The sequence below is a fragment of the Apium graveolens genome, unplaced genomic scaffold (genome assembly GCF_009905375.1).
Source record: "Apium graveolens cultivar Ventura unplaced genomic scaffold, ASM990537v1 ctg794, whole genome shotgun sequence".
Lineage (NCBI taxonomy): Eukaryota > Viridiplantae > Streptophyta > Magnoliopsida > Apiales > Apiaceae > Apium > Apium graveolens.
The window spans coordinates 91,549-104,799 of NW_027420757.1; the positions used below are offsets into that span (position 1 = coordinate 91,549).

The 13,251-nt window shown below is 34.0% G+C and overlaps 1 protein-coding gene across 1 annotated transcript; it reads right to left on the bottom strand.

The window, feature by feature from the left end:
- Positions 1-1,077: 1,077 nt before the first annotated feature.
- LOC141704523 (uncharacterized) lies at positions 1,078-8,035 on the bottom strand. The gene is made up of 6 exons (XM_074507762.1): positions 7,835-8,035; positions 7,379-7,720; positions 5,019-5,150; positions 2,963-3,121; positions 2,682-2,881; positions 1,078-2,020 (listed from the first exon to the last, which is right to left on the bottom strand). Exons 1-6 carry the CDS (start codon positions 8,025-8,027, stop codon positions 1,196-1,198), a joined length of 1,851 nt encoding a protein of 616 aa, XP_074363863.1. The 5' UTR covers positions 8,028-8,035; the 3' UTR covers positions 1,078-1,195.
- Positions 8,036-13,251: the final 5,216 nt, after the last annotated feature.

The window sequence follows — 13,251 nt, forward strand, 5'->3', positions numbered from 1 at the left end:
CCTAAACCCTAAATTAATCTAGGAACCCTTGAAACCAAAAATATAAATTTTGAATTAAACTTTTTTAAATTCTATGAATATAACTTAATTTAATATTTTAAGCATTTTAGGGTTCACTAACTTCTTTTTGGGTTTTAGAAATAATTTAATTTTTTTTTATTATTTTTAGGGTTTAACAAAAAAATTGGGTTTGATAATATTTATTTTTAAAAAATATTATATACAAAATACTAGATAGAATAGTGTTTTGGGATAGATAGAATAGTGTTTTGGGATCAAAACCCTGGTGTTTTGGTGCCAAAACACTATATCATATAATATCTTGGCAGATTAAAAATTTTAAGAAACAAACTCAAATCACACATCATTACATGATGTGGCCTATGACTTAAAATTTTCAGAAAAAAAGATATTCAACGTTACATCATTTAGCATTTTGGGTTATTTTTCAAATATTATACCATACACTGTTATGAAATAATATTTTAGGTAATATTTTTAAAAAATGACATTTTGAATCATTTTTACACCAAAATGACATCCAAGGCAACACTCTTTAAATAATACACCAAAAGAAGTTCAAAATAAGAGAAAACACAAAAGCATATAAAACCTTAAATGAAGTAGCTTGATGGCTGACAAAACACAAGGCTACATCATTTATGAAAGTGGTACCAATGGGTGGTAAAATGATGTCAATTAGGTGTTTATGATGTTAACATGTTAACATGTTAAATGACTCGTGGCAAGTCAGTCTTATAAGGTGCAAAATTACTCTAATATGGTGTAAACTAACTTACATGGTTGATTAGAGCCAAAATGTGAATCAAAATTGACTCGTATGAAAGTGGTAACAAAAGGTGGTTAAATGATGTCAACATATTAATTATACCAATATATTATTGAAAGTGACTCTTATAGGGTTCAAAAACATTCTAATGTGGTGTAAAGTGACTTACATGGTTGATTAGAGTCAAAATGTTGACCAAAATTGACTCATATAAAAGTGGTACCAACAGGTTATAAAATGATGTCAAATTGGATGTTTATGATATTAACATCGTTATAAGGAAACACGAAAACATTATGATAATAAGCATAATGCTTTGGAAGTACTACAGAGTTCAGGGATCGACAATTGACAATATTCCAAGGCATCCAAACAACTTTTAAAACTTAAAACTAGACCATGAAGTTAAGAATTAGGCAGTAGATCATCTCCGACGAAACCAACAGCAATGTTAGTACCCATAGTTCCAAAAGCTTTCTCGATTTCCGTCAACTTCTCCGTGCGAAGAGTCTGCAAATCTTGCAGTTTAGATTTGGCATCATCAACACGAGTTTCCAGATCTTGTAGTTTAATTTTGACATTATTGACTTGAGCCTGCAGCTCTTGCAGTGTAGTTTTAGCATCCTCAATATGACAATCAATTGAGTGAAGCTCATTAACCAGAGGCTTTGAAAACCGGAGATGTTCTATATAGTTCAGGCGGTTCACCACCCAGCTCATGTCGAGTCCCTGTTTCTGCAAGTAGGAAAATACATCCCTGTACGCAGCAATCATCTCGCAATCGACATCAGTGATAGATATTTTGATAAAGTCATTCAGTGAGGTGCATAAAACAATCAGATTCATTGAACATAACTTCTTGTTTTTTGTGGTAAAGTGCTCAAAGGTTTCCGGGTACTTTTGCATAATGCGATCCAGCAGGCATACAAACTCGGAATTAACCTCGTGGCCCCGCCATAACCCAGAATCTCTTCCCCCCCTAAAAGAGCTCACTTGATCTTTGTCTGTCCTTTCCACTATAGAATCAATATCATGTCTGACTGTGTCAGCATCTACCATAGTATCTTCCACACTATGCTCTTCTCGCACATACCTGTTAACAGTGTCAACACTCAGACATTGATTAACATATTGAGTATCAACCAGCTCGTTTATTGGAGCAGCCAAGGGTTCTTGTAGTGCAACATGTTGATCTGTGATGGAAACTGCTACACTTAGAGGAATTGTGTGCTGAAAAAAAAACAAAAAACGATGATATATCTCACGGCACTTAACTGACATGAAAAAATGTTATCAATTTGATATATTCGGTACTAATTAAATATCAGACTAAAGATCAGGACAGTAGTCACAGTACACAGTATAGGGGTGGTGGTGCATAACATAGTGAAAGCATCTAACTGAATAGTACTCCCACCGACCCAATAGTTTATGAGAAAAACGATTTCGGTATAAATTAAAGTAGGTCGTGAACTAAAATTGTTGGTCACCTCGATCTGATTCTTCCAGGTGTGTATCAATCGGTTCACACTAAACAAGATTAATTCAAAGAATTTGAACTGTAATGCATTCTAGATACTGATAAATTAAATTTGATTACACTGGAGTCAAGAATTAGAATTGCAGAATACAATTTAGCAAGTTGGCATGGCTTCAACAGTTGATTTACAAGAAGAGATGGTATTGGTGCAAACCATAAGGCTTAAAAGGTCATTAAGCCTTTAAAATAAAAAAAAAGTTGAACTACCTCCGTCTAACCTAGCACATAGAAGTTATGACATTGGTTTTTTGTCACAAAAACATAAGTTGAAAGATTTGGCATTTTTAACTTTACAAGAGATTAGACAAAAATACATTGTATTATCAAGATGGATATGGATTGATTAAATACCTGTGGCAATTCTTTGACGATGGTAGCTTTAGGAGAGCCACCAAGTAAATAGCTTCTCAGAGCACTAGATATACTTGATTCTTTGAATCCCCTCGGTAACTTCACATACTGTAACTTACAGAATGGAGAAGGCAAACTTACAAGAAGGTTACACAATTTAATAGCAGTACTATTTTCAGTCAGATGACGTAAAGGTATTGCTTATATTTCAATCGACAAGATAAATCAAGTTATCTCAATAATCTCCGAGTCAAAAGTGAGGTTTTTGGCATTACCAAGACCTGAAAGCATATATGTTAGCCACTGATGATATTGTTCCCTATCTGCTAATTTCAGGCCCTGAAACCAACCATTTAACCTTATATTTACGTTTTCCAACTCAGGAACTCCAATTGCGGCTGCAAAGATACCAAAAGAAGTGAAGTTGCAGAGCTTTGGTGCTGAAACCACAATGCTTTGACAAATAAAAGCATAGTGGCAGAAGCTGGTTCTAATAGTCAGGTTCAACACTTGAGGAGGACAAGATATGATATGATCTTGCTGATCTGGTGATAGAAATAATGCGAGATTTTGTAGATTGACAAGTGCAGAGAATATGTCACCCAAGTTATCGGGAATATATACATAATCTAGCTGCATACTTGTTACAGCTGGGAAGTTCCAAACTGTTGTCATGGAAGATACACACTTAGACAGATGGAGGGTTGTTATAGCTGGCAAACTGAAAGAAAAAGATGAATCTGATAAAATCCAATCACGAAGACACAGAGTTCTCAGGGAAGGCAAGCATGTAAACCATAAATCCTTAATCCATGAACCCGAAAAATTTATCTTTTTTAGAGTAACCAGGACTCCACAGGTGGAGAGTTGTTAAGGCACGCAAATCCCAGCAATCCGATTCGAGTGCACATTCTTGAAGATTGACTCGCAATGTGAGTTTCTCCAATGACTTAGAGCTAAAGGTGGACAACTTATAAGGCTTATGATCATCTAACAAATCAAAAGTTAAGGATTGCACATTGTGTGAGATTGCATACTCAACAAACTTATCAACTAAATCCTTAATTACCACATTATTGTGAACACAAAATTTCAATTCGGAAAGATGGGATTCATGGTCTCGATTAGACAAAACATGGCGGATAAATTCAGAAATATTTTTATGTGTAGAGTTTCCATACCAACCGAAATTGAGAAAGGGTAGAGTGGTCCAAATAAATTTCCATCGTCTTGAAAGAGCGCGCTGGTTTGAACTGCTACTTTTGCATCTATGAATGATAGGACCTTGTGAATTAGTTCATCTGATAATCTGCTCAAAAGGTCTTCATCTCCAATTTCCTGTGCTAATATGTTTCCCTTTTTCTTTGCTCGAGACACCATTTCACCAATTGTACTAGGATCTAATTCCAGCTAATATTTATCGGGGGTTGTTCGGCAAGAAAATGACTTAAATTTCACCAAATAAGGTAGAAATTGCCCAAATTGACAATTGTCGGGATTAGTGCTCTTTTCTCGCTTTGTAGTGGCATATAGTATATGTGTATACTGACCTAATATACTGCACCTAATATCTATATCTAGCTTAGGTGCATTGCATGTTTGCACCGTCCCCTTATCTATTTCCTAGCCTCCCTTCTCTCCGTCACATAACTTAATAAAATCCTTATCCACAATCTGCTATGTATTATCCTTTGCATCTCCCAATATTAAGTTCAATTAATACTTGCCTCCTGATTTCTCACTCCCTTCATCTGTATCACTTTGTCCTTTAATGTAATTAGTTGGTTGTTCTCCGGATGCGCATACAAAAACTGATTATTTTACCCGGTTAATAGTAATCACACCTATATCTGTGGTTTTAAGAATTCATTCCCCACCTATATTAAAAAAGATTTGATTCTTCAACGGTCTGTTAAGAAGGCACAAATATTTTCCTAATTCACCCTTAAAAATAATAAAATTTATTATTAACTTCTACATAAATACACTAATTTATGTATAAATTTTGATAAGATATTTTATAATTATTTTAAATTTATGTTTTATTAATATTCCAATTTCATAATTATAATGATGATTGAGAAATATATAAAAAGCAAAACAAGAAGAAGAAAGATTCTGGAGATCTAATGACAAATTACCAGTAAGTTCCATTTTTAAACATATAATATCCATCGTCAGAAACTAACTTAACCAAGGCCTCAAGTTACACAATTTAATAGCAGTACTATCTTCAGTCAGAGAAGGATGTAAAGGTATTGCTAATATTTTCAAGAGAAAAGATAAATCAGGTTACCTCAATAATCTCCTAGTCAAAAGTGAGGTTCTTAGCATTACAAAGTCCTGAAAGCATATATGCTAGCCGCTCATGATATTGTTTCCTATCTGCTAATTTTGCTGATTCCACGCCCTGAAACCAGCCATTCAACCTTAAATTTACATTTTCCAACTCAGGAACTCCTATTATGGCTGCAAAGATACCAAAAGAAGTGAAGTTACAGAGTTTTGGTGCTGAAACCGCAATGTTTTTCCAACCAAAATCATAGTATCTGAATATGGTTCTGATAGTGAGGTTCAACAATTGAGGAGGGCAAGATATGGAATAATATTTCTGATTTGATGTTAGATATAATGTGAGATTTTGTAGATTGACAAGGGCAGAGAAGATGTCACTCATATTCATATTCTCGGGAAGATATACATCATCCAGCTGTATAGTTGTTAGAGCGGGGAAGTTCCAAACTGTTTTCATGGGAATATTACACTTGAACAGATGGAGGTAGAGCTGTTCGCGAACCGAGCTGTTCGCGAACAAGCTCGAGCTCGGCTCGTTAAGGCCTCGGTTCTTTAAGGGCTCGAGCTCGAGCTCGAACACAAAAATGTGTTCGTTAAGAAAACGAGCTCGAGCCGAGCTTTTGGCATATTCGGCTCGAGCTCGGCTCGAGCTCGGCTCGACTCGGTTCGGCTAGAGCTCGGCTCGGTTCGGCTCGAAAAAAATTATTTTTTTTAAAATTTTTTATATATTTAATTATAATGAATTTTATATAGATTTTTATAAATATTTTTAAATTATTGAATTATACGAATTTCAAATTATATATTTTAGTAATTTGAAAAAAATCAGATATTAAAATAAATTTTTTAATTTGATATTTTAATAATTAACAAGTGATTTGACTACTACTTCTAACTAGTATTTATTTCCTGATTGGTATTTCAATTTTTTGAAATTATTTATAAATAATCCAACCGTATGGATGTCAAGATCTATATATTTAAGTGATATAATAAAAAATTTAAAAAAATAAATATATTTGGTTTGCTATTTTAATTTAACTAGTAGTTTGACCAGTACTTCTTTTTAGTCCCGTATTGATGTTTCGATTTTTTAAAAATATTTATGAATGATCCAACCGTACGGATGTTAATATCTATATATTTTAGTGATATGATAAAAGTTTTAGAAAAAAATAAATTTATTTTGTTTGTTATTGTGACAATCAACCAATTGTTTGAACAGTACTTGTAACTAGTGTTTAGTCTCATATTAATGTTTCAATTTTTTAAAAAATATTTATGAATGATCCAACCGTACGGATGTTAAGATCTATATATTTTAGTGACATGACCAAATTTTTAGAAAGAAATAAATTTATTTTATTTGTTATTTTGACAATCAACCAATTGTTTGAACAGTACTTAGAACTAGTGTTTAGTCTCATATTAATGTTTCAATTTTTAAAAAATATTTATGAATGATCCAACCGTACGGATGTTAATATCTATATATTTTAGTGACATGATAAAAATTTTAGAAAAAAATAAATTTATTTCATTTGTTATTTTGACAATCAACAAATTGTTTGAACAGTACTTAGAACTAGTGTTAAGTCTCATATTAATGTTTCAATTTTTTTAAAAATATTTATGAATGATCCAACCGTACGGATGTTAATATCTATATATTTTAGTGACATGATAAAAATTTTAGAAAAAAATAAATTTATTTTGTTTGTTATTTTGACAATCAACCATTTGTTTGAACAATACTTGTAACTAGTGTTTAGTCTCGTATTCATGTTTTGATTTTTTAAAAAATATTTATAGATGATCCAACCGTACGGATGTTAAGATCTATATATTTTAGTGATATGACAAAAAAATTAGAAAAAAATAAATGTATTTGATTTGTTATTTTAACAGTCAACCGGTGTTTTGACTTGTACTTGTAATTAGTGTTTAGTATCGTATTAATGTTTCAATTTTTTTAAAAATATTTATGAATGATCCAACCGTACGGATGTTAAGATCAATATATTTTAGTGATATGACAAAATTTTTAGAAAAAAATAAAAGTATTTGGTTTGTTATTTTAACAGTTAACCGGTGTTTTGACCAGAATTTTTTAATTCGGCTCGGCTCGGCTCGGCTCGGCTCGTTTTGATGGAGAAAGCTCGTGTTCGGCTCGTGTTCGGCTCGGTTCGACTGAACTCGATTTTGTTCGATAAAAGCTCGTGTTCGACTCGTTTGTTAACGAGCTCGAGCTCGAACACAAGTTTTTGTTCGTTAAGAAAGCTCGGCTCGGCTCGACTCGTTAGAAAAAAAATTAAAACTCGGCTCGATTTTATCAAAACTCGGCTCGGCTCGGTTCGTGAATAGCCCTAGATTGAGGGTTATAATAGCTGGAAAAGGCAAACGGAAAGAAAAAGATGGATAATCCCAATCATAGAGACAGAGAGTTTTTAGTTCACGCAAGCACGTAAACCAAGAATCTTTAAGCCACGAATCCAAAAATCTGTGTTTTTCAGAATAACGTGGATGCCACAGATGTAGAGTTGCTAAAACAGGCAAATCCCAGTAATCAGATTCGAGTGTACATTCTTCAAGATTTACTCGCAATGTGAGTTTTTCTAAAGACTGAGAGCTGAAAGTGGACAACTTAAAAGGCTCATGATCATCTAATAATTCAAGACTCAAGCATTGCAGATTGTGATGGAATGCATACTTAATAAACTTATCAACTAAACCCTTAGAGAAGCCTTTATTGCGAACACAAAACTTCAATTCCAAAACATTTGATTGATGGTTTCGATGAGACAAAATATGGCGGATAAACTTTGAAACATTTTTAGGTCAAGAGTTTTCATACCGACCGAAATTGAGAAAAGGGAGATTAGTCCATACATGCTCCCATCGTTTCGAGAGAGCACTGGATTGAACAGCTTCTTTGGCATCCAAAAATGAGTAGATTTTATGAATCAGTTCATCAGGCAATCGGCTGATTCTGTCTTCTTCTCCGATTTCTACCGGTGATATTCTTCTTTTCTTTTTTCCTCGAGACCCCATTTTGCAGAATTTACTTTGTTTCTCTTCTCTGAAACTTCGCAATTAAAATTACACAATATGTACTAAAAATGCAAAAAAAATATGGGGATTTATACAATATGTCCCAAATTTATGATATGTCCTCTTTTATTCAATAAAAATAATTATGCCCTCTAGTTAATTTTAACTTATTTATAACTCATATATATATATATATAATTATTTTATAAATAATATTAAATATGACTAAAATGCCTTATAACACAAACACTAAAACAAAAGCTATATTTTAGGTTCTTAAAAATCACATAAAATATCCAACATTAAAATATGTTAGAAGGAATTACAGGCCGTCCTATCTGTATTGCATTATCATGACTATATATATGAGTTCAGGAGTTACAAGAAAAGTATATATTTACAATATCTGTGATAATATTTACATAATCATTTTTGGTATCGATATATATATGCTAACACACCCTTACAGTCGCAGCGCGAGGTGAGTGTACGCCGAGACTGCTCCGAAAGTCTTCAAACAAAAATTTTGGCAACCTTTTTGTAAAAATATCAGCATATTGACGACGAGAGGGTACATGAAGTACCCACGGGCTACCTTTTCGTGAACAAAATGTATATCTAATTCAACATGCTTCGTCCGTTGATGTTCTACAGGATTACCAGAGAGATAAACAGCACTAACATTATCGCAATAAACCAGAGTATCCTTTTTCATCGGACAATCTCCCCCAACTTGTAAATTAGCATAATATACAAGTTTAATAGATATTTGATGATGTCAAAAATATTAAGTACAAATGCATATAAGAATTTGACTAGATAACTACAACTCACAGTCTTTGTAGCTTTTACCATCCTTAAAGTCTGATATCAGCTTTAGCCTGTATATACTTCAAAATTTATCAGCTGTAGTTCTTGACTTGGCTTCAGTGTGTGATCTCTTTAATGTCAGGAGTTTTTATGAGATAGTTCTTCAACAGACTCCTCTCAGCATATTTAAGTTCATTCTGCATTCTCCTTTTTGCATCTTTAAGTTCAACTGTATCTTCTCCTGTCTGGAAGATAGCAGCCCTGAGATCATTTATTTTTTCTTTTGTTATCTCCTAATCCAGTCTGATGACATAGGCTTTATCAGACTCTAGATCGAATTCAAGACCCTTAATACCAAGAAATGTAGTGATTTTGGCGGTATTAGGCTTCATCTCAACTATATCACCATTGTGAACTCTGTACTTATGATAGTATGGTCTGTCAGACTTTACAGAGTAAAGTTTCTTCTGCCTTTGAATATTAGAAATAGCACATGTTGCAATTCTTTAAAGTACTTCAAACGAATAGCATCCTTTCTAATTTGGAATACCCTCCCATCTGTCATGAAATATAGCATGATATCTTCTTTTAGCACAGAGTGGTAGACCATTTGTACAGACTCCAATTGATTCAATTTTTCAGGAGTTGTTCCCACTCGTGGTTCACTCAAAGAGGTTGGATCAGAGGTAGTATTATTTACTCTCTTATCTTCAGAACTACCCAATCATTTGTCTCTAGCTTCCTTTCCTCGAATAACTCTTGCTTCAAAACCACTTGATGTAGTCTTCAAAGGTTGAGTAGATTGTTGAGCTTTAGTAAACCCAGGTAGTAGAATTTTTGAAGGTTTAACATGAGTAATGTCAGAGGTTTCCTTTACTTTATCTTCTGATATCAAGACAACTTGAGCTCTGTCAGAGGTTGCTTACTTCATTGTCATATCAGAATTTACTAAGTCCTGATCTTGAACAACATAAGCTCTGTCAGAGGTTGTTTGAATATTCTTCTTCTTCTTCAAAATCAGACTAGTATCTTCATCATCCTTTACTTCCAGATCCATAACTGGCTGATAGATTTTTACAGAGTCATCAACTTTAGCTTTGCCCTTGAATCTTGGATCTACCTCTACTTGTGATTTGGCTTTGGATTCTGTTGTGTATATGTTGTGTACTTGATGATTTCATGAACAAAACACCATAGTAGATTTTACTTAGTGAAATATTGTAGCACTCGACGGATAAGATTTATAGTCCCGACGAATGACTCATTATAGTAACAATATCCATCGAGTGAGTAGCTTATGTAACAATAAGTCTGTAGCACATTTTTGCATTCACCATTGTATAGATTCTGTAAGTAGTATTCAAGTCATGTTGACTTTAACTAGATATGCAGAATAGGTTGATTAATTATACATAGATGATGTCTTGTAATTCTGCATAAATGAAATGAAGTCAAGTGCCAGTTTGCTACCCGACGGATAACCTACAATGAAGTCGACGGATGATCAATAACTGGACGGATGATCATGAACCCGACGGATAAAGAATTCAAATATATGTTGACAGTGACAACACAGTCACATGCGTTGAGTGGATGTAAATGGAATATGGTAGCCTATTCAACTGGGTTTTCGAGAACAAAGAAGCATTGCCATTATCATGCTATTATGAAGATATTCAAAGATGCTGGAATAGAGTAATGAAGTAGCATTGTAATAGACTAGATAGTTTTTATTTTATTATCTTGTCTTATTACTTTATAATCTTGGTGATATATATAAACCAAGTAATAGCAACTAAGACTATTAATCTAAGCAAGAAAGCAGAGAAACATTTGTAAGCAGGATTCTTAGCATTTCTCTATAGTGTTAGAAGTTCAATTGTTGTAAGCAGTTGTGAGCATTTTTGCACACAGGGTTCTCTCGATATATAATATATATCTCTGGTGGAATCATTCAAATCCACCAGAAAGTTTTTAAAGACTCTTGTTTTTAATTACTTGTGTTTTGATTCACTTAAGTTTTTATTCCGCATTGTGCTAATCAATACACTTATATTTATATTTGAGTTAGAACATTTTATTTCAAGAAAAAGTTTCAAAAATTCTCTTCAACCCCCCTTCTGTAATTCTTGTCATATTGTTAAGGGACTAACAATTGGTATCAGAGCAAGCTCTTTACTTACAAAGAGTTTAAAGATCAAAACAAAACAGCAAGATGAACAAGAAGGATGTTGGAGTCAAGATCCCTTTTCTGGATAAAGATAATTACCATTATTGGAAGGTAAAGATGCATCTTCATTTGCTTTCTCAAGATGAGGCCTATGTTGACTGCATAGAAAGAGGCCCTCATGTTCCAATGAGAGCAACAAAAGGAAACGAGCCATCAGTCCCCAAGCCAAGGCATGAATGGTCTGATCCTGATATTGAACAAGTTAGGAAGGATAAAAAGGCCATGAACATCATGTTTAATGGAGTTGATGGAGATATGTTTGACAAAATTATCAACTGAAAAACTGCTAAGGATGTTTGGGATATAATATAGATAATCTGTGATGGCACTAAACAAGTTAGAGAAAACAAGATGCATATGTTGAATCAGCAATATAAGCATTTTCACAATGAAGAAAGCGAGTCTCTCACTGACATTTTTAGTAGGTTTCAAAAACTACTAAATGCTCTAAAGTTGCATGGAAGGGTCTATCAGACAAAATACTCCAATCTGAAATTCCTTAGATCTCTTCCAAAAGAATGGAAACCAATGACAGTCTCATTAAGAAACTCACAAGATTATAAGGAGTTTACTTTGGAGAGACTGTATGGCATCCTGAAAACCTATGAGCTTGAAATAGAGCATGATGGAAGGATGGAGAGAGGAAAGAAGAAAGGAGGATCCATTGCACTAGTTGCTGAGTTGGAAAAGGAGAAGGAAGTGAAGACGGAAGCTGTTGAATCAACTTCAAGGGTTTGTGAGAAAAAGGGCAAGGGGCTTGCAGTGGAAAGTGAAGATTCTTTGAGCCAAGATGATATAGAGGACATTGATGAACACCTAGCATTTCTTTCCAGGAGATTTTCCAAGCTCATGTTCAAAAAGAACTTTGGAGCAGCTAAACCAAATAGAAATATGGTGGATAAATCCAAATTCAAATGTTTCAAATGTGGCTTGGCAGGGCATTTTTCCAGTAAGTGTAGGAAGTCAGATTCCAGTAAGAAAAAGTTTTAGCCAGTGGATTATAAGTAAAAATACTTTGAGCTGCTCAAACAAAAGGAAAGGGCTTTCATAACATAAGAAAATGACTGGGCAGCCGATGGTCTGGATAAAGATGAAGATGTCAGCTATGTCAATCTAGCCCTAATGGCCAAGTCTGATGAGACAGAAACAAGTTCTTCAAGTGATCAGGTAATTACTACAAACTTGCACATTTATCTAAAGATGAGTGTAATGATGCCATAAATGACATGTCTACAGAGTTATATCATTTGAGTGTTACACTTAAGTCTCTTACTAAAGAAAATGCTAAAATCAAAGAAAACAATTTATTTTTGAGTGGGAGAAATAATGTGCTTGAGTCTAAGTTCATTGATTTTGAAAAATTAAGAATTGAGTGTAAAATTGCCAAGGAGGAAATAACCGAGTCCTTGAAGAAAGAGGAAATTCTAAAGAAGCAGCTCGAGCGTGAACAAGAGGTGATTAAAGCTAGGAAAACATCCAGGGATGTCCATGCTCAAATCACCAAAGTTCAAGGAATTGAGTCTTTCTGTGATGAAGCCTGGAAAAAGAACAAAGAGAAACTAGAACCTAATTTGGTAGATGGAGTGCTAACCGATGTAGACTCGACGGATGATGAGGATCATCCGTCGGATAACAAAAAGTGTTATCCGTCGAATGATGAAAATCCTCATCCGTCGGTTGTGAGCAAGCTTATCAGTAAAGCCAAACTTGTTAAGTTGAATGAGAGGTATGGGTCTGTTTCCAAGAACTTTGTTTGAGGAGAATCGAGTCAGGTTAAGAAAGGGAAAAATGCTAATGTTGGTCACATGACTGTCAAACAGTTAAGTGACAGACTTGAAAAGATTGAGGTAAAAACATAGACTAAAAAGAAAAACAATAGGAATGGTAAAGTAGGGATTAACAAACACAATAACTACACACCTGATAAATATGCTCCTAGAAAAATCTGTATCAAGTGTGGTAGTGTAAATCATTTGTTGGTTAATTGCAAATCTGCCATGCCTACTTCCATGTCTGTGCAACCTCAATTTCCTAACATGAATGCCATGCCTCCCATGACTATGAATGCTATGTCTGCATAGAATATGAATGCTCAGTTTGCTAACATGCCATTTGCACCTAATCCTTATTATGCTGCATTTAGTATGCCACAAATGCCATTTAGCATGCCATACTGGAATAACA